We start from the raw sequence: 22,194 nt of genomic DNA, 5'->3' as shown, positions 1-22,194 counted from the left end.
AAACAGATTAACCTGGATTATGGGTTTGGTTGTACAGAGTGTGAACCGGGAAGTTTAACTGCAATAAGGTTTGTGGAAATTATGTGGAAAAATAAAGGTAATTATTATATGAATTACTATGTGTTCTGGCATTCTGTTATTTTTAGAAAAATAACATCTTTAAAGGAAATTTATCAAGAGTTGAAAATTATAACAAAACACAGCAGCACCAAACTTTAGACTAAACAAAACAAAAACTCCATAACACTTTCCTGATGTGTACACAGATGTAACTATTGCCGGCAATGCACAGTATTAGTGAAATGGGTGTGTTTGTAAGTCCAAGTTTATAGAGTCACCAGGTTAACCTGTGACATACGGTATCTGTGCTTCCACTTGGAGCGTCCCCAAATTGACAAGACCGCCGCAATTGCAGCCTGCCCACGTCCTACGACTAAAAAAGGAGGTGAGACAGTTTCTGGTGATGGCGGGATATTATAGGAGGTTTGTACCTAATTATTCGGAGCTCACCAGCCTGCTGACTGATCTCACTAAAAAGGAAGCTCCAGATACAGTCCAGTGGTCGGAACTGTGCCAACAGGCTCTAACCAAAGTGAAGGCTGCTCTGTGTTGTCGGGCTGGTCTTGCATTCTCCTAAATTTGATCTCCCCTTTTTATTGCAGACAGATGCGTCAGACAGGGGTCTGGGGGCCGTCCTGCCCCAGGTGGTCGGAGAAGAGGTAGGGCCAGCCCAGTGCTGTATCTAAGCCGTAAGCTCTCTAATAGAGAGGCTAGATACAGCACCATTGAGGCTGTTCTCACCCTCCGTTATTACCTCCTTGTACAGGAGTTCACTCTCTGTTCGGACTACGCCCCCCTCAAATCTCCCCACCGTATAAAGGATACCAATGCGCGGATCACCCATTAGTATCTGCCTTATAAATTCAAGGAGTATGAACTGGGGGGCGCAAATGGTTGTGGCCGACTTCCTCTCTTGAAATTGGAGGGAGGGGGAGTGGCTGCAGGCCAGAGAGCTCCCCGGCCTGAGACGGGCAGTGGGGGTATGTGCCGAAGAAGGCGTGGTAAAGCTGTGTGTGTGGAGACGAGCGGTGAGCGGGTCAAGTGAATGATGATTAACACCTGTGTCTAATTACAGTAACTGGCGGAGAGATGGGATGAAAGTGGCCCACAGACCTGGGAATGGGAGAGAAACCCTGAGGACACAGTTTATGTCGTTTTAAGAAACCTTTTTTATTGTGAATGCGCAAGAGTGCTATTTTGGTTTATTTTCTGTTTGAGAGAGACAATAAAAGACACTGAAAACTCGCTGACCTTTTTATTTTTTAACCTTGTTACACTATAGTAAATTGTAGTAAATTGTAGTATACTTTATCATATCATAGTATTTACTACACTTTGTTAATTTATTCTACAGCATGCTTATTAACTATAGTGAAATGATAAACTGTACTAAATACTGCAGTATACTTTAGTATTTACTATATTGCATATATTATAGAATATTATAGTATTTACTACACTTTGTTAATATATACTACATCATAGTATAATATTAACTAAAGTAAATAAAATGTTCAAGCAAAAGGATAAAAAAATATATTGATCAAAAATGAAATAAACCATGTTTCACGTAATCATAGTATACTACAGAAATAGCCTACTACAGACATTTAATAAAGTAAATGTAAACATTTTAACTGCATAATCTAAACTGCATTAAATATAAATGATTATTAAAGTTACTCAGTGTTATGTTTGGTAAGGATCACACCGACACAGAGAGTAGCATCAAGTTATCATATCTTTTTACTTCATCTCACTGTCCTTCAGACCCAAGTAAACAAACGCATTCATTCGTCAGGCATAACATAATGCTTCCAGCACAATCAAACTCTATGCATCACTGAACACTAACTCAATGCATTATTAAACCCCAATTGAGAGAACACAACACTCAAGTCAAGAGCAGTGAATTTCTCTTTATCTTTGGTTGTTTGATTATCATGAAGGACACCGAATGCAGCAGGTTTATTAGGCTGTGTCACTTAAAGATCTGATGCACGGATCCCATATACTGACACATCCGACTTTCCCCCAACTGTTTATGTTGACTTAAAGGAGTAGTTCACTTTAAAATAAAAATGTCCTGATAATTAACTTATCCCCATGTCATCCAAGATGTCCATGTCTTTCTTTCTTCGGTCGAAAAGAAATTAAGGTTTTTGAGGAAAACATTCCAGGATTTTTCTCCATATAATGGACTTCAATGGCAACCAACGGTTGTCATTTGTCCATCAAATGTCAGTCTCAATGCAGCTTCAAAGACTCGACACGATCCCAGCCGAGAAATAAGGGTCTTATCTAGCGAAATAATCGGTAATTTATAATAAAAAAATTATATACTTATTAACCACAAATGCCCGTCTTGTACTACCTCTGAGATGTGCCACGCATTACGTCATCACGTTGGAAAACTTCACCCCTACTAAGCAAAACTACTTGCTTTCACCCCTGCCGTCGTCTTCAGGCAGGATATGCAGATTCTATTACCCTCGGATTGCGAGCTACGGATGGGGCCTACGCCAAAGAACTTTATAACTCAATATTTGCTTGCTGGGCTGTTAATAAATGTATGCTTTGCTACGTCCTCCCGAGTCTTTTAGTGTAAGTGTATACATATGTGTTTATTGCTATAAATTATAGATTATACCATGGGGTCTGAGATACAGTACTCAAATTTTAATTTATAACATGATAAATACTGAAATTAATGATTTTATTGACACTGTTTTATTATTTTGCACAAAAAAATACCAAAAAAGAAACCTTCTTAAACATTGATGTCAGTTGTCTCTAGGTTTACTTTTGGTAGAGAAACACCTGTTGATTACAATAAGAAATTGCAAACAGACCTTAATATCAATCCGCACGAGCGACAATCAGGTCATTGTCAACAGCTTGTATGCTTGGCCTTTACATTTCGGTAGAATTGCCTCTTATAGAGGATTACTTTCTGGAGGATGATGGTGATGACTAGAACTCTGAATATAATCGTTTTTCCGATTCATCACGATGCATGTTGATGTAAACGATTCTGCAACGGAGCTCCAAAAAAACAAAAAGAATAGGCCTATCATACATATTAATATACTGTTTTTTTTGTAGGCTAAATAAAGAATGCGTATTATATATTAATTAAAAAAAAAGTTGCGTATGTCCTTTTTCCATCTGATGTTTTGGTTTCGGTTTGTATGAAAAGAACAAGTATGAATGAGAAGGGCATTTTTTCCCTGTGTAGTCCCAGATTTACTACAAATGTTACACAATAGCCCAGAAAGAGATTAATGAGATTTTCTATGTTAAAAAAATACTATGGAAGTCATTAGAGTATATCAACTGTTTGGCTACCAACATTCTTCAAAATATATTACTTTGTGTTCAGCAGAAGAAATAAATTTATTCAGGTTTGAAACAACTTGAGAGTGAGTAAATGATGACAGAATTTTCATTTTTAAGTAAACTATTCCTTTAAGCGCAATAAGCAGCGAAAAAGAACTCAAAAAGAACAGAAGAACTTTAGTATGATGTGGATTTATGTGCATGCACTTTGGATGTGAGCAAAAAATCTGCAGGTAAAATTATGCACAATACGCACAGTCCCATACAGATATTCAAGCCCTATAACACCAACAATATTCATCCAGAGCAAATGAAATGAGTCGGGAATGGGGGTGGCGAGTTAATGTGTCAACTCGCTGTCAGAGAGATGAGAGCGCGAGAAAGCGCAGCTGGTGATGTGTATCTATTTTGTGGAAAATGAGTATTGGAAGTGTTTCAGATATTTCCGTATAGATATGCATCAAAAAACACTATTTTTGACAACACAACATTGCACTTATTTTATTATTTCAGATGCCTTTTTTAAAAGACTAAAATTGAAAAATTGACTATGTTACACGCCACTGCTAAAATCCACCCACATTTGGCAGGTTGGCAGGTGTTGTGAAGCCCTAGTTATCACCACAACACTTCTTATGGTTCGTGACCAACATATATGACAGTTGCATGAAATGTATAATCATATGCATGTAGTTCAAAGCATCAGGTTTGTTATGCAGTAGCTTGAGTCATATGTTTCTGGAGCCACAGCACCGGATAGGCCTTTCATTACCATGGCATCTGTGAGGCAGGGACTTTAAAGTTACTGTACATAACCATGGGGCAGTTACTCAGGGTCAAAATAGACCATGAATCACTTTGAGACTCCCTATAAGAAACCTAGTGTTTCCTGATTTAGAACAGGACAGAAAATACAGGCACTTTCCTACCCAATCTGAGTTGTTTAAATTCACCTGCACAATCATATTTGGAAAACACTTGCCTCACTTCCACTGCTATAGTTTTACTGCCAGCCCATAAGAAACATCCAAATCACGACACTAATGCCTTTTCAGTGATGGAGTATTAGCAGGTAGTGTCTCAGATGGTAACCATGACAGATCTGCATGTGATAATTTAAGAGATTAAACATGCAATGTTTTCAGATGTCACATCCTGATGAAGAGGCAAATCAGGAATAACACAATGAAGCACTGCAAGCGGCAAGAGAATTGGGGCTCAATGGGAATAAGGGGGCTGTAAAATAAGTACTATTTCCTTATTTATGAAGGCTGTGCCTTTTAAATTAACATCACAAGGGTTATCAAAAGATTTAAGGTAAGAAACAAGTCCAAAATCTGAGGGTAAATTCTCAAAAAATGTTCTCAATCTCAGTGGCAACTGTGACCCTGGACCACCTAACTAGTCACATGGGTAAATTTTTTGAAATTGAGATGTATGCATCATCTGGATGCTGAATGAATATGCTTTCCATTGATGTATGGTTTGTTAGGATATGACAATATTTGGCCGAGATACAACGATTTGAAAATCTGGAATCTGAGGGTGAAAAAAATCGAAACATTGAGAAAATCGCCTTTAAAGTTGTCCATTTATGTTCGTGATTGTGCTGTGTTCACTCACAAAAATAAATGTTTTATATATTTACGGTAGGAAATTTACAAAATATCTTCATGGAACATGATCTTTACTTAATATCCTAATGATTTATGGCATAAAAGAAAAATCAATAATTCTGACCCTTTCAATGTATTGTTGGCTATTGCCACAAATATACCCGTGCGACTTGTAACCGGTTTTGTGATCCAGGGTCACAGATATTAACTAGACCTTACTAATAGATCTTAGTCAGGGTATACAACCTAAAGTTTTTGCTATCTTAAATGACAATGCAATTGATGGAAGTACAGCCCATTAAAATTTTGTACCATTTTGATGCCAATATTTTGCAAGAGGGATGGGAAACCTTGGAGTTACAAGCACTGAAAAATAAAAAATAAATGACAGAGAGAGTCATAAAAGCACTCAACCCTTGATAGATTTTTCTTTTTGGTGGGTGCACTACAGTTACTCACTGAGGGACTAACAATAGCTCAGCTGAACTGTAAGAGGACACTTACAGCAGTGATCTAAAAACGCAACACCGACAACAGCTGAGAAGAGCTAGCTGATCTTCAGTTAGCATTATCACGTCTATCAAAAAATCACAGCAGGAAACACGTTTGTAAGTATATTAATAATAAATCATAGACCACATCAGAGAGATATCAGGTATAAATGCAGAGCTTTCATCATTCCAGGACAGGACAGAGTCCAGAGCCTCATTCATAAAACACATACAATTAAATGCCATGTATATTATCCTACATCAAAAAGGAGGAACATAATGGGATTTATAAAGGCAGAAACTGACATGAAAACGTTCTTATGTGTACATAAGAGTGTACATGTGAGTGTACATGCGAACTAAAGAGCATGATTTTTTTTTTATTTTTGTTTAAAAACTTTTTACATTACTTGTTAAAATGTAAAAATCTTATTTGACACTGATAGAATGTTCATACTAATCTTTTGGTGCTTTTATACCGTTAATTCAATTAATTCAACATTTTTTATGAAAATATAGATAAATGTAAAGATAAATAGGTGATCACAATATGCATTCATATAATTATATGCACAAATGAGCAATATATATATATATATATATAGTGAGTGCCGTACTTCTGAACCCAAAAAGATAATTTTGGCATCTGTAGCTGGTGCACTTGTACAGATTGGGCTTGAATTTAAGATGAACTTTGTTATATAAAAAGAGATTAATTCAGAAACATTTCATAGACGTTATCACAACTTAAAATTTAGAGTTAAAATAACTTTCCTGGATTTAACTTAAGATAACTAAAATAGCTGTAATACAACGTAATTTTAATACAACAACATTTTCAGGCAGCACAAACACTTACTTTTTTATTTGTTTATTTGTTTATTTGTTTGTTTGTTTATTTATTTGTTTATTTGTTTGTTATTTATTGTCATTTAACATTTCGAAAACTGTCATACATTCATATTTAGGATCATTGTTTGCACATCTTTATAAATGAGGCCCCAGAACCCTACTCGCCTCTCTGTGATTCAACCCCATCACCCAATGGTTCACTGAAGGTCACTTCATTCCTTGAATCTTTCCCAATTTTATTCCTTTCTCATAATTCTCCACGCACCTCCAAAGCAAGTTCTTCCACTTCAAACTGCTTTCTGGACATGCGGTCCTCGCCAACAGGTTTGTGGAAGTAGATCACCATGACATCATATTTCTTCATCACAGACTTGTAATTCTTGCTGGTCAGTTGATGGACACGGTCCTTCCCGTCATATTCAGGGAACTCCAGGCCCTTTTCGCTCCAACACAGATAAGCAAAAGATAGTAGAACCCCTAAAAGCACCCAACCCCACTTCATGTCACTGTTATGTCTCACTTGAAAAGGTTAAAAATTAGTTGCTTGTTTTTACTTTGTTCCTAACTAAAGTCAAAATATTAGGAACAAGGTCCAATCCATGTGCTCACCACCCAGAGAAGAGCAGGTCTCAGTCCCTACACTCCCTTTTAAAAAGGCACATGCACAAGCTGACTAGCTTATGGGGAGGGTGGGGATGTCACTCAGAACACGGGTAAGATATGGGTTGGAGCAACTAGTGTGAAACTCAAATTACATCCAGACCAGCCAAGCAATCCGCTTGTTAAGTCATGACGTAAGGACTGCTGTTTCCGGTTCCAAGCCTCTACTCATTTCACTTGAGAAAACTATCTCAACAGCGATTTATGAGCACTCACTCCTGCTTAATTTGTACTTTTTCAACACGTACATCCCTTAACAATAAAATACCATTATGACTAAAAGTTTTCAAAGAAGTATTTCCTTCGAAAGCATATCCCAAATATAAAAACTCAAAATATGACACTCCCATACTTAAAATATATTTCTTACAGTCATTGTTATGCAAATTGAAAACCACTATATTGTAATGATCATAAACAACTCAAATTAAGGCTCTCGGTGGCCCTCCTTAACAAAACTTAACATCTAGCACAGTTTATCTTTGGTAGAATATAAAATATTTCAATGCAAGTATTTCAGTCAAATATGATTTATGCAATATGCCAAACCTTTTAACCTGCAGGGAAGAAAATCAACCCTCAGCAACAGTTTAAAATTAGCCAAATTCCACTGGAAAACAATGAACTTGGCAACCCTGCAAGGAGGTTTTTGACTCTGGTAAGCATATCTATAGCAGACTGGTGGGACTGGCTTTGGACGGCAACATGCCCAGTGCATTATTGGCGTTGAAGTTTTCCTATCTATTCGGCAAAAGGGAAAAAACAGGCTTTATAATATATAGGCAATATAACTCTGTAACTCCTCCTTTCTACTGTATAAGCAGCCAAGTTTTATTGAAAGCCCATTTTGCCAGTGGTGAAGTACCCCTTTAAAGGACAACTCCGGTGAAAAATGAACCTAGGGGTAATTAACACATGGTTACCGAGTCGATCTTTCCCTGGGATGCGTTTTCATGAAAATCGAATGTAAAGAGTTTTATCTCTAAAAACAGTTTGGCTTATAACGCTAGTATATGGGGCACAGAGTAAGTAAAAGTAAATCGCTAGTTAACCCTCTGGGGTCTGGGGTGTTTTTGGGGTCCTTGAGATGTTCTGACATGCCCTGACATTTGTGCTTTTTTCAGTTGCTTATAAACATATTAATGGCAAAGGTGTAAATTCACTCTATATAGCACAAACAGGACTTCCATAATATGTGAGTCACATGTATGTACATGTTTTCATTTTTGAGAGAATAATGTTTATGCAAGGTTATTGAAAAAACTAAAAATCAAGTTTTTTAAAAAAAGTCACGAACGCCGTGCTAAGTGAGCTTGTTGATAGGAATTACGTTTGTGAAATCTAACGTAGCACGGCGTTCGTGACTCGATTAGTTGAGACTGTTTTCCAAGATGGATCCTGTCTGTAAACGCGTAATGTACTGTCTTTATAAACTATCTTCTTATTAAACTGTCTGTACACTAACAAAGTTCTCAATGCTTCGGTTTGCATGTAGGGACCTTCATTATGCTACCGTGTTAGTGTGAGGCTATTTTCAGCCTTGTTAGTGGTATTAACTAGCGATTTACTTTTACTTACTCTGTGCCCCATATATTAGTGTTATGAGCTAATCTGTTTTTAAAGATAAAACTCTTTACATTCGATTTTCATGAAAACGCATCCCAAGGAACGATCGACTCAGTAACCATGTGTTAATTACCCCTAGGTTAATTTTTCACTGGAGTTGTCCTTTAAGCTAAGGATTGAAAAAAATGATGGTATACACTACAATCTCCGTTTTCATGGCGTCTCCGATACAAATATTTTAATGATTTATAAAAGATAAATCATTGTCTGGCCATCTGGGATTTTAGTATGAGACAAAGTTTAGGTTCATGATTTTTTCAGTATTACATTATAGTGTGAGTGTATACAGAGTGTGAGGTGACACATGATATCAGACTTACTGATCGGATTGAAATGTTCATCAAATTTGATAGTTTTTACCTGCTGCTAAACTTAGGGTGCTTTCGTTGAAAGATGACAGGTATTAAAGTGGGCAACAGGATTCCATTGCCATATTAAGTTTTGCAGGGCTTTGACCCTTTCTAAAAATAAGATGATGTTTGGACACTGAGAACAAGATGGCGTTGAGCCATTGCATGGTCAAGCTGGCACAACTGAAATGAAGTGTCTAGTTTCACTCTGATTTTGTTGGCCAAGGCAAACACTCTCAAAGCTTGGGTTCTTCATGGTGACATGAATCTATAAAGGAATATGGGAGGAACTGTCTGAAAATACAAACAAATTGGCTATTTATGACTTATAGAACAATGTATTATAATTTTAGCATAACCTACATACAAATAACATTTACTTTAATGCATTGTAAGTGTCTGCCAAGTCCATTAATATAAAAGTAATGACAATTTCATGAACATAAATCATATAATTTTTTTTGCATATTGTAAAGATACATATTATTTTGATTTCTTTTTAATTTTGATTTATTTTGCATATTTTACGTTAATTTGCCTAGAATGAAATTCATAAAAAGCAGCAGATGGATAGAAAAAGAGATGTAGCATTGAAACAGTCCCTCAAATATTCATTTACAAAGTAAAATCATTCAGTTGGGATATTACTTAAGTTTGACACTTGACCTCAGTTCTTATATTTCATGTGTTTTTATTTCATTTATTTCATTTTTGGGCAAGTGAAGTGTAGCGGACTGTAAAGATTTATTTTTTCTTTATTTTTTCTTTTACAAAAAAAAAAAATAAATTATAATAATTATCAGCTGCCAATTATTTGAATTGCAGTGCTTTTTCTTTCAAGTAGACCACAGTATCAAAATCATATTTTGATCTTTGATTTTGTTTTGTAGATGACATTGTGTGCTGTGTATTTTTGTTTTGTATTAAAAGCTTTTTACATTATTTAACATAAAAGTTTGAAAATCTCATTTAACTGATAGAATGGCTACGTTCATATTTTCAGTTTTTGGGATTGACAACCAAATTTACTTACAGGTGTGAGTCTCGAAATGTTCTGTTCAAACAGCAACTTACAGTATAGGCCCTCAAATACTGTCAATTTTTTGCCACCGCATGCTTCTTAGCTTCCTGAAGCCTCTCAACGATGTCAACGACATAAGAAAGTATTTTTCCTTCTCCTTAATCAATGACAGATTTAGCCAAAGATGTCTCTCTGTGGCCACCAATGCTGCAATTAACCGACCTATAGCTCTGGCTGTCTCTTTGGTGGCCCTACGCAGTTCTTTAATAGCGTCAAGCCCCACCACCTCGCCTTCATTATCGATGAGTAGACTTGGGGACTGAACACAGGCAGAGAAAGGCTGGAAGGCCCCAATGTGAAGATTGCACTTTACTTGATAGAAAATGCTTATCAAGTTTCTTATTACTACAAGCTTTTCTTTTTTTATGTTGGCCTGTCAATATTTAGATTGGTCACAGCATGAGTGACAACCAACACCAACTCCTCATAAGCAGGGGAGGGAGGTGGTGAGCCCTCAATCTCCCCAGCCTCGATATTAGACCACATCTACCTACTCAAATCTGGATAGCATCAGCACCTGGCACTCACTTGGTATGGAGGAAACGGCAGAGCATGCTTCCAATTCCCTAGTGAAGGTGCTGGAACTAGGACAAAGCCCATATCTCAAGCTCCTCCACTAGATCAATTTGCGAACCCCATGATCTGAGCCACTGTTCTGCACGCAAGCCTGACCGGTCTCCTCGAAAACTGCCAGTTGGGAGCGGAGTGTCCACAGCGGCAAACATTCACAATGAACACAGCCAGCCCCCTTGAGAGCTGACTGTGCATGCTTCTCTCCCAAACAAAAACGCAAAGATCATGAGTATCTTAGTGCGGGCAGAGAGACACACACAATCTGAACTGCTGTTTACTCGTCATAATCAATCAATATAGTTCCAACGGGACCAAATATGTTTGGTCCGGGGATCCTTTATAGCTTCCTGTTTACAACGTAACATGGTACGCAATGATGTTCCACCAATGAGTGATTACACATTTGCTTCGGGCGCTATGACGCAGAGACATTGCCATAGCGTGATCTCTGATGCTGTGTAGAAGTTCCCTCAAAAGGGAACTGATGGAAGCAGTGGAGAACCGTGACTGTATCTAAAACCTTCAGATGACACACACCTCATATCGCCATCGCTGTAAGTTTCCAAAAGCAAAATCACACACGAAAACCCACAACACAAGGTAGACATGTGTTTGTGCATCGCAGAGCACTCCCTCACACTGTATGCGTGTCAGACAACTAGTTGTCCGGTCTGGTTCCGTTCATACAACGCAGGTTTTCCGAGAATGTGGTGGTGAATTCTGAAATGTAAGGGTGTGAGTTTGAATGTTATAGAATGCGTATGTCACTCCAGTAAGTAACTGAACTGTGTGTGAACGTAACCATTAAGGACTCAAATACAGGCCTGACAACCGTATTCTGCTGCTGTGTGAACATGGCCAATATAGCAATTCAAAATCAGTCCAGATCTCATAATGACTCTATAGTTTAATTGTAAAGCAAGAGAAAGAAATATAGGACATCATATATCCAAACTTTATGACAGTGCCCTCTTGTGGCATGGTCATTAATAAGCATTTACATTTGTACATCAATTTATATTTATGCATCTGACAAACATTTTGATCCAAAGCCACTTGCATTGGATCACTGGAAACCAAGGGCGTAGATTTGGTTTGAACATTGGGGGGGTTGAAGTTAGGGTATGCCTCCTGATGCCTCCTTTTCATGTGATCATGGTATAAATATTGGGGGGGTTGTAATGCATAGATTTAAATATTGGGGGGGGGTATCTCCCCCCCAACCCCCCCCACAAATTACGCCCCTGCTGGAAACACATCTTAATACCAAGTTGACCTAGGCCATTTTTTTATTTGACTAGATCTTCATTTTCATTTTCAATTTTCAATTTTTTTTTGTGTGTGATTTGATTTTGTTAATGTGAAATAATAATCCAGTTATTATTATATCATTATTATATCATGAAAACCTGTAGGCAGAGTGACAGAGGAAGATATTATTGCACATGTAAACATAACAAAACATGACAGCTATTCACTTACAAATCTGACTTACAAGATCCAGGCTTCCGTCTGCCATGGAACAGTCACGTTTTGCAATCAAGTACAGTAATGTCAGTCAAATGTACATTAAGCTACAAAAGACCTGCAATGCTTTTATACTCTCAAAAATCCTTTTATGGTGAATTTTGTTGCTTGGCAACTACAAACCTGACAGACTGGTGGTTATTGGTTTGAATCTCTTTCAGGATTCAAATTGATTCATTGTTTGAGGTGAGGGTCATCCAAACGTTTTCACATTTCAGTAGAGTGCATATGATTGAGTATTCAACTGACCATTGAAAAGACCAGACCCTTTTGACCTCTATTTAGAAAAATGTAGGAAGCAAAGTGTTGCTGCAATCAAGTCCAACATCCTAATGCCCTCCCTGTGACTGCTTCTCCTCTGCCAGTCTTTCAGTGCACTGTTGCTGAGTCATGCTTGCCCTTACCTACTTCTCCTGGAGATAATGATATTGCTCCAGTTCCTGTTGATGATGTTGATAAAGAAAGTGGCTGTGGATATTGTCAGGCCATTTGACACTGCTGCATCAGACTGCTGGTTTGCTATAACATTAACTGATTATTACAGCAAATGGACTGAGGTCTCCTTTTCTCTCACTGTCACTACTGATTCTGTGGTTATGTCTGTCATCAGTCTTCAGCCACCATGGAAATCCATTGAGTATTTTAACTGATAATGGTGTTCAGTTTACGTTATCTCATGTGCTTTATTGATGTTTACTAACTCCTGCCTGTGATAGAGACCTGAGTGGTCACCAGGAGAAACTCACCAAGATGTAAAAAACGGTGCAATGTTGGCATCCATAACAATGTTTATTCACAGGGATGTGAAAAATGTGAAAAAAAAATAAATATATATATATATATATATATATATATATATATGGTTAAGAGAAATTAAACAGGTTATCAATAAAAACAGTCTAAAAAATAGATCTGTTATGTACTAAAACAGTAAACTCTGCTCATCGACTATTGAGGCCAGCGTTACTGTAATGATTCCTGTCTGGTGTTTCCCTTGTCTTGTGTGGACTTTAGTTATTTCCTGTTCTGTGTCATGTTTTGTAGTCCTTTGTAGTTTTTCTAGTTTATTAGTATCCCCAGGTGTTTCTGATTAACCACGCCCTCTTGTTATCTTGTTTAGCTTGTTAGTCTCTGTATTTAAACCATGTGTCTTGTTACAGTGTTTGTGGGTTCATGATGTTGTTAGATGTTGGGTGTGCTGTTCTGTTTCCTATGCCTGAGATTTTGAGTCTGTCTAGTCTTTAGTTTATTTAATAAAAGTACTACTACTGCTGCATTTGGATCCTGCTTCCTTCTATGTTCCAGCCTGCCACGTTACAGATGAACCCACCACTAACATGGATCCAGCAGCAATGACCTCCAGGAATCCAGTAGCACGGATTATGTGTCTCCGTCAGGGAGACCGGCCCATTGAGGAGTATGTACAGGATTTTATTGATCTGGCAAATGTTACTCCTATTGACCCCCTGTGCCTCATGATATTTTTTAGAGGGGGATTATCAGAGCCACTTTGGTCAACCATGCCACTGCACCCTCCCCATGGCACTTTAGGATTTTATATTGGCTTGGCCCTGCAACTGAGTGATTCGGGATATGCTGTGGGGATCACGGAAGAGAAACGTGGTACTCCTACATTAGCCCTCATTCCGCAGACTTGTCACGTCATGTCTGCCGATCCAGAGACTGTTCACGTCACTTCTGCTGATCCAGAGACTTTTCACGTCACGTCTGCCGATCCAGAGACTGTTCACGTCACTTCTACCGATCCAGAGACTGTTCACGTCACTTCTACCGATCCAGAGACTGTTCACGTCACGTCTGCCGATCCAGAGACTGTTCACGTCACGTCTGCCGATCCAGAGACTGTTCACGTCACGTCTGCCGATCCAGAGACTGTTCACGTCACGTCTGCCGATCCAGAGACTGTTCAGGTCACGCACGCCGAGCCAGTGTCTCCGAACAAGATGGCCGCAGTCGAGCCAGTGTCTCCGGACAAGATGGCCGCCGCCGCCGAACCAGTGTCTCAGGACAAGATGGTCTCCGCCAAGCCAGTGTCTCCGGATAAGACGGCCACCGCCGAGCCTGTGTCTTCGGACAAGATGGCCGCCGCCCAGCCAGTGTCTCCGGACAAGATGGCTGTTCCTGAGCCGGAGTCTGTTCCTGAGCCGGAGTCTGTTCCTGAGCCGGAGTCTGTTCCTGAGCCGGAGTCTGTTCCTGAGCCGGAGTCTGTTCCTGAGCCGGAGTCTGTTCCTGAGCCGGAGTCTGTTCCTGAGCCGGAGTCTGTTCCTGAGCCGGAGTCTGTTCCTGAGCCGATTTCTGTTCCTGCCCATGATCCCATGGACGCCCCCAAGGAAATTTTGGGGGGGGGGCAATAAGGCCCTGCCATGGTCGGCCGAAGGGTCGCCTCCGCCCTGGCCGCCTGAAGGGTCGTCTGCTCCGCCCTGGCCGCCTGAAGGGTCGTCTCCACCCTGGCCGCCTGCCTGTCGCAGTCGCCGCCGCCTGTCGCAGTCTCCAGTCCCTCTTCCGTTCCACGGGCCTGGCCCTCCATCCCACCCCCAGATCCGCCTCCAACCCACCACCCTCCTGGACTATTGTTTTCTGAGGAGCGTCTGGAATCCGCTCCTTAAGTGGGGGGCTATGTAATGATTCCTGTCTGGTGTTTCCCTTGTCTTGTGTGGACTTTAGTTATTTCCTGTTCTGTGTCATGTTTTGTAGTCCTTTGTAGTTTTTCTAGTTTATTAGTATCCCCAGGTGTTTCTGATTAACCACGCCCTCTTGTTATCTTGTTTAGCTTGTTAGTCTCTGTATTTAAACCATGTGTCTTGTTACAGTGTTTGTGGGTTCATGATGTTGTTGGTTGTGCTGTTCTGTTTCCTATGCCTGAGATTTTGAGTCTGTATAGTCTTTAGTTTATTTAATAAAAGTACTACTGCTGCATTTGGATCCTGCTTCCTTCTATGTTCCAGCCTGCCACGTTACAGTTACAGTGTGCTTATGCAGCGCTTCAAAAAGCTTATGCAGCGCTTCAAAAAGCTTGTTCACTATCTCAAAAACCATGATCCGTCCCCCAAACCTCTTGTGATGGGTGCTTTATATACACACACAGTTTCTTGCTTGATAATTGGAACATACCATTTTATTCAAATTAACTCTTGCCTCACGATATGATTAATAAATAGATACACAAGATGATTAAGACAAAAGTTAAAACAAATAAATAAATAAATACAATAAATAGGATGGATAAAACCAACACATACATTTGCACAAACATTTCCATAAATAGCTAAAATGAGCACTCCCCTAAAGTTCACGCTTTGAATAAGGCCATGCCCTCTCCGCTAAAACAAACAAGAAATAAAACAGCAAACCCCATGTAAATATTATGCACAGGAACAGTAAGAACACAGTAAAAACAGTCATGGAAGACAAATTACAAGTCTCTCCATCACACTGCCACATACCAAACATATGTGGCTTACAGTGTCAGGATTATGTTCCTATTTAGTTGTCACATTGTTCCTGGGTTCCATTTCAGTTTGTTCACATTCAACGTGAGACGGATGTACCGTACTGATTGGGATCACGCTTAGGGAGCCTGTCATTTTCGAGTATTGATAAAACGAGCCAATGCACATTGGTGTGCGAGATCTGCATCTCGCGCTCCGCCCCGCAGTGTGGGTATAAAAAAGGAAGCAGATGCACAAACCATTTGTCTTTGGCTTCGGAGCCGATTGGTGTCGATGTCTCTGAAGAGTGTTGGTGTTTTCAACGAGCAAGTGTGTCGGTGCTCCTTCTCGAAGTTTCCTCTGGTACGGGTGTTGCTACAGCGTGAGTGCAGCGGTGGTCGCAAGCTTCTAAGCTCTCAACTGCTGTTTTAACAGCGTTTATTTGTGTGTTTGTTTGACGGTTGGTTAGAGGGCGAAGAAGTGAGTGTTTCACTGTAACAGGCTACACCATCTCCTGTCAGTGTTGCCGCGGCCATTCCCCTGTGTGCACCGGCACGAGAGAGAGCTATTTCCTGGAAGAGCAACACAGGTGTGTCTACATCTTTTTCAAGATTTCATTCCACCGGTGCATTTCTGGATGTGGTCGTTCCCTGTCCCCAGCTGACGGTCATAATCGCTGCATCACTTGCTTGGGCATTCAGCACACTGAAGCAGCTTTTGTGGACTGTTCATGTTCTCATTGCGGGAACATGACTATCTTGGCGTTGAGATCGAGACTCGCATACATCCGTGAGGGTGAAGTCCCCATTCCTATGCCCCGCTCTAGTGCCCCTTCTGGCCAACCCCAAAAGAGAGCTACTGCTCCATGTGGTATGGGTGATCTGAGGATTACAGTGAGGGCTTCCCCACCCCGTGGGCCTCTCACTCCTCTGTCATGCCGCAGGCGGTGGAGATTCCGACCGAACGTGCTGGTCCCTCTGTAGTGGACCGACCAGTCATTTTGTTCGGGGCTACTCCTGAGGACAGGATGTCGATCGCATTTCCTCCCTCTGGGAGGGTAGCGTTGCCTGAGCCGGATCCAGAAATGTCAGCTATGCTGAAACGGGCTGCCAAAACGGTCACCGTGTCCTGAACCGTCTCGGTTGGATGATTGGTATCTCGGGGCGGGCCGTGCTGGTCCTCAGCGCACCGCAGCAGTGCCCTTCTTTCCCGAAGTGCATGAGGAGGTTATGAGGTCGTGGACGGCGCCTTTTTCTGCCCGAAACCCGCTTAGTACCTCCTCCCCCCTCACTACCCTTGATGGAGGAACGGCTAAGGGGTATGTGGCTATCCCTCCAGTGGAGCAGTCTGTCATGATGTAGTTGTATCCAGCGGCCGCTACCTCTAGGAAAGGTGATCCGCGTCTCACCTCCAAGGCCTGTAAGTTCTCATCTGTACTCACGGGCAAGGCTTACAAAGCCTGTGGGCAAGCCGCTTCCTCTCTGCATGCCATGCCGTTGCTGCAGGTCCACTAGGCCAAGGCACTCATGGACATGCAAGAGAGTAGTCCAGACCGTGAGCTCATGAGTGAGCTCCACACTGCAACTGACCTCGCCCTCCGGGGCACGAAGGTTGCAGCTCGTGCAGTCGGTCTGGCGGTGTACGACCCTGCAAAGCCTTGCCACCCTGAGCCCCCTCTTGTATCGCCAGCCAGCAGCCAGGTGCAGTTCGATGACCCAACTACGCCTTCTCACGCACCCCCTGCCGAGCTATGGAGACAGATAAGTGCTGCACCGCACCCTCAGACCCCATTTTGGGCCGCCCCCAGGCCTTCCAAGTCGGGTCCCTGTCATCCACTTCGCTGCCCCATCCCGGGTACGTCTGTGGTGCCCCTGGTCCCCCTCGCTCAGTTTGTGATAGCCTGGAAAGCACTTCCCAATCTGTCCAGCGGGCTCCTCCGTACCATCAGACTCATCTATACGATTCAGTTCCTTCGGCACCCGCCTAGGTACAGGGGTGTTCACTTCACTTCAGTGTTGAGCGAACATGCCCCTGTCATGCTTCGCAGTCCTACTGGCGAAGGACGCGATAGAGCCAGTCCCTCCAGCCAATATGAAGCAGCCAATATGAAGTACTTCTACAGCCTGTACTTCATTGTACCCAAGAAAGAGGGTGGGTTATGGCCAATCTTGGACCGGCGTGTCTTGAATCGGGCCCTTTACAAGCTTCTGTTCAAGATGCTAATGCAGAAACACATTTTCGAATGCATCCGTTGCTGAGATTGATTTGCAGCGATCAACCTGAAAGACGCGTACTTTCATGTCTCCATCCTCCCGCGACACAGGCCATTCCTGCACTTTGCGTTTGAGGATTGAGTGTATCAGTTCAAAGTCCTACCCTTCAGGCTGTCACCTGTTGCGGAGGCGGCCATTGCTCCCATGAGAGAGCGTGGTGTTCGTATACTCAACTATCTCGACGACTGGCTGATACTAGCTCAGTCTTGGGAGCAGTTGTGCGAGCACAGGGACCTGGTGCTTCGGCATCTCAGTTGCTCAGTCGCCAGTTGGGTCTTCGGATCAACTGAGAAAAGAGCAAACTCGCCCCCGTGCAGAGGATCTCTTTTCTCTGTACAGAGCTGGACTCGGTCCAGCAGACGGCACGCCTCACAGAGGAACGTGCCCGGTCAGTGCTGAACTGCTTGAATACTGTCAAGAGAAGAACAGTGGTACCACTGAAACTTTTTCAGAGGCTCCTGGGGCATATGACATTCCCAGCCACAGTAACGCCGCTGGGTTTGCTTCATATGAGACCGCTTCAGCACTGGCGTGAAGTGCCCCTAGAACAAGGCGTGAAGTGCCCCTAGAACAAGTGGCCAGGTATGCTGTGGTCTCCACAGATGCCTACAGCACCGACTGCAGGGCCACGTACAATGGGCATGCAGTAGCGGGGATCTAGACGGGCCCCCAACTGCATTGGAACGCCGCTGCTCGGCAAGCATGGTCCGTACGGACAACACTGCGACCATTGCATATATCAACCAGCAAGGTGGTCTACGCTCCCCTCGCATGTCGCAACTCGCCCGCCATCTCCTCCTATGGAGTCAGAAGCATCTGAGGTCACTTTGTGTCACTTATATCCCCGGCCTGCTCAATCGTGCCGCCGACAAGCTCTCACGACAGCCTGTGGCCCAGGGAGAGTGGAGACTCCATCCCCAGGCGGTCCAGTGGATCTGGGACAACTTCGGGGCTGCACAGATAGATCTGTTTGCCTCTCCGGACTCGTCCCATTGCCAGTTGTTCTTTTCCCTGACCGAGGGCACTCTCGGCACGGATGCACTGGCACACAGCTGGCCCCAGGGCCTACGCAAGTATGTGTTTCCCCCACTGAGCCTTCTCGCACAGACACTGTGCAAAGTCAGGGAGGAAGAGAACCAGGTCTTGCTAGTTGCCCCTATTGGCCCAACCGGACCTGGTTCCCCGAACTGATGCTCCTCTCGACTGCCCCTCCCTGGTCCATTCCTCTCAGGGAGGACCTCCTCTCTCAGAGACGGGGCACCGTATGGCACCCGCGTCCAGACCTCTGGAAACTCCATGTCTGGTCCCTGGACGGTGATATACCACAAGCTGTTGTAGACACCATCACTTCTGCGAGAGCACCTTCTACGAGGCATGCTTACGCTGTGAAGTGGAACCTGTTCATTGAGTGGTGTTCTTCTCACTGAGAAGACCCCCGAAGATGGGATCCTGTATGCATTATCTTCATTGTTTTGTTTATTAAAACAAACATATAAATAAAAATTTGTTTACCAAACTGTTAAGTACAAATGAATTCAAAATAATGGTAATGCTTTACAATAAGGTCCCATTAGTTAACATTAGTTAACCAATATTAACTAACAATGAGCAATTCATTTGTAACAGTATTTATTAATCTTCGGTTCAGGTTAGCTCAGGTCCATTAAATAATATTAAGATATAAAAATGTTGTATATTAATATTGTGTTAGTAAATGTTAAAATAAACATGAACTAAGATTAATTAAAGCTTTAGAAGTATTGTTAATTCGCAGTTTATGTTATCTAATGTAGTTAACTAATGTAAACCTTATGTAAAGTGTTACCAAAACAACATACACTCACTGGCCACTTCACTAGGTAAACCTTGCTAGTACCGAGTTGGATCCCCTTTTGCCTTCAGAACTGCCTTAATTTATTTGTGGCATAGATTCAACAAGGTGCTAGAATCATTCCTCAGAGGTTTTGATCCATATTGCTGCAGATTTGTCAGCTGCACATCTATGATGTGAATCTCCAATTTCACCACATCCCAAAGGTGTTCTATTGGATTGAAATCTGGTGACTGTGGAGGCTTTTTGAGTATTGTGAACTCATTGTCATGCTCAATAAACCAGTTTCAGATTATTTGAACTTTGTGACATTATCCTGATATTGTGAGTTATCCTGCTGGAAGTAGCCATCAGAAGATGGGTACACTGTGGTCATAAAGGGATGGACTTGGTAAGCAGCAATACTCAGGTATGCTGTGGCATTTAAACGATATTCAATTGGTACTAAGGAGCCCAAAGCGTGCCTAGAAAATATCCCCCACACCATTACATCACCACCAGCCTGAACTGTTCATAAGGCAGAATGGAGTCATGTTTTCATGTTGTTTACGCCAAATGTTGACCCTACCATCTGAATGTCACAGAAGAAACTGAGACTCATCAGACCATACAATGTTTTTCCAATCTTCTATTTTCCAATTTTGGTGAGCCACTGAGCCTGTACGAATTCTAGTCTCAATTTCCTGTAGTTGAAAGGATTGACACCCAGTGTGGTCTTCTGCTGCTGTAGGCCTTCTTCTTCAAGGTTTGATGTGTGTTCAGAGATGTTCTTCTGCACACCTCGGTTGTAACAAGTGTTTAAGTTACTGTTGCTTTTCTATCAGCTCGGACAGTCTGGCCATTCTCAACTTACCTCTGGAATCAACAAGGCATTTTTGCCCACAGAACTGCCGCACACTGGATATTTTCTCCTTTTCGGAACATTCATGGTAAACCCTAGAGATGGTTCCGTACGAAAATCACTCAGACCAGCCCGTCTGGCTGGCAACAACCATGTCACGTTCAAAGTCATTTAAATCAAATTTTTTCCTCATTCTGATGCTCAATATAAACTTCAGCAGATCGTCTTGACCATGTCTACATGCCTCAATGCATGGAGTTGCTGTCATGTAAATGGCTGATTAGATATTTGCATTAAGGAATATTTGAACAGGTGTACCTATAAAGTTGCCATTGTGTATAAAACCTTTTGGTTCAAATCTATCATCATCATATACAGACCCTTTCCAAAAAATTAGAATATCATGGAAAAGTTTATTTATTTCCATAATTCCATTCAAAACGTTAAACTTCCATAGATTATAGATTCAGGGCCCACAACTTAAACGATTTCAAGTATTTAGTTGTTTATTTGTACATAATTTGGGCTTCCAGCTCATAAAACCCATGAAAACAGGATTTCAAAAAAATTTAATATTACTGTACATGAAATCACACAGTAATTACACAGTGATACCATGGTCATTGAACCAGGTTTTGGTTATTTTGGCAGTGTGGGCAGGTGCAAATCCTGCTGGAAAATGAAGGAAGCATGAAGTGCTCTGAAAATGTCCTGGTAGATGGCTGCGTTGACTCTGAATTTAATATAGCACAGTGGACCAAAGTCCTCTTTTCTGATGAGAGCAAATTTTGCATCTCATTTGGAAACCAAGGTCCCAGAGTCTGGAGGAAGAATGGAGAGGCACACAATCCAAGATGCTTGAAGTCCAGTGTGAAGTTTCCACAGTCTGTGTTGGTTTGGGGAGCCATGTCATCGGCTGGTGTTGGTCCACTGTGCTGTCCACTCAACGCAGCCGTCTACCAGGACATTTTCAGAGCACTTCATGCTTCCTTCAGCAGACAAGCTTTATGGAGATGCTGACTTCATTTTCAATCAGGATTTGCACCTGCCCACACTGACAAAATAACCAAAGCCAGGTTCAATGACCATGGTATCACTGTGTAATTACTGTGTGATTTAATTTAATATTCTAATTTTTTGAAATCCTGTTTTCGTGGGTTTTACGAGCTGGAAGCCCGAATCATGTACAAATAAACAACTAAATACTTGAAATCGTTTAAGTTGTGGGCCCTGAATCTATAATCTATGGAAGTTTAACGTTTTGAATGGAATTATGGAAATAAATAAACTTTTCCATGATATTCTAATTTTTTGGAAAGGGTCTGTAGTTGACTCTTGTCTGCCTTCACTTTTTTTAACCAACAGCTATTTAAAAAAAAAAAAAAAAAATGTATGAATGATATCGTAATAACAGTTTGAATGCTCAAAAATGAGAGATTTAAAACCAATGTTAGACCTAAACCTCCCCCATTTTACAAGTGAATGGATGACATCTGCCCTCACATTAGCAGTATTTTTTCCTGTTGATTTCCCTTTGTGTCTGATGAGGCACAGTTAAACTGTGGCTCGGCTCTGGGCCTAATTGGGTGGGTAATTATGGTTTGACACAAACGGACAGCCTAAGA

General features: G+C 41.6%; 1 protein-coding gene across 2 annotated transcripts in view; it reads right to left on the bottom strand.

The window, feature by feature from the left end:
* casq1b (calsequestrin 1b) overlaps window positions 1–7,040 on the bottom strand; it is a 101,225-nt gene extending 94,185 nt beyond the window's left edge. The window contains exon 1 of one of the 2 annotated variants that reach the window (XM_084107887.1): window positions 6,624–7,040. In XM_084107887.1, the coding sequence (XP_083964013.1) occupies window positions 6,624–6,860 (237 nt within the window). In that variant the 5' untranslated portion in view covers window positions 6,861–7,040. The remainder of the gene's footprint in view (window positions 1–6,623) is intronic. The other variant, XM_084107888.1, reaches the window with a different exon arrangement.
* Window positions 7,041–22,194: the final 15,154 nt, after the last annotated feature.

Source organism: Abramis brama (genome assembly GCF_963993115.1).
Source record: "Abramis brama genome assembly, chromosome: 3".
Lineage (NCBI taxonomy): Eukaryota > Metazoa > Chordata > Actinopteri > Cypriniformes > Leuciscidae > Abramis > Abramis brama.
The sequence above is the reverse complement of the archived record's forward strand: the minus strand, read 5'-3'. Positions and strand labels throughout refer to the sequence as shown.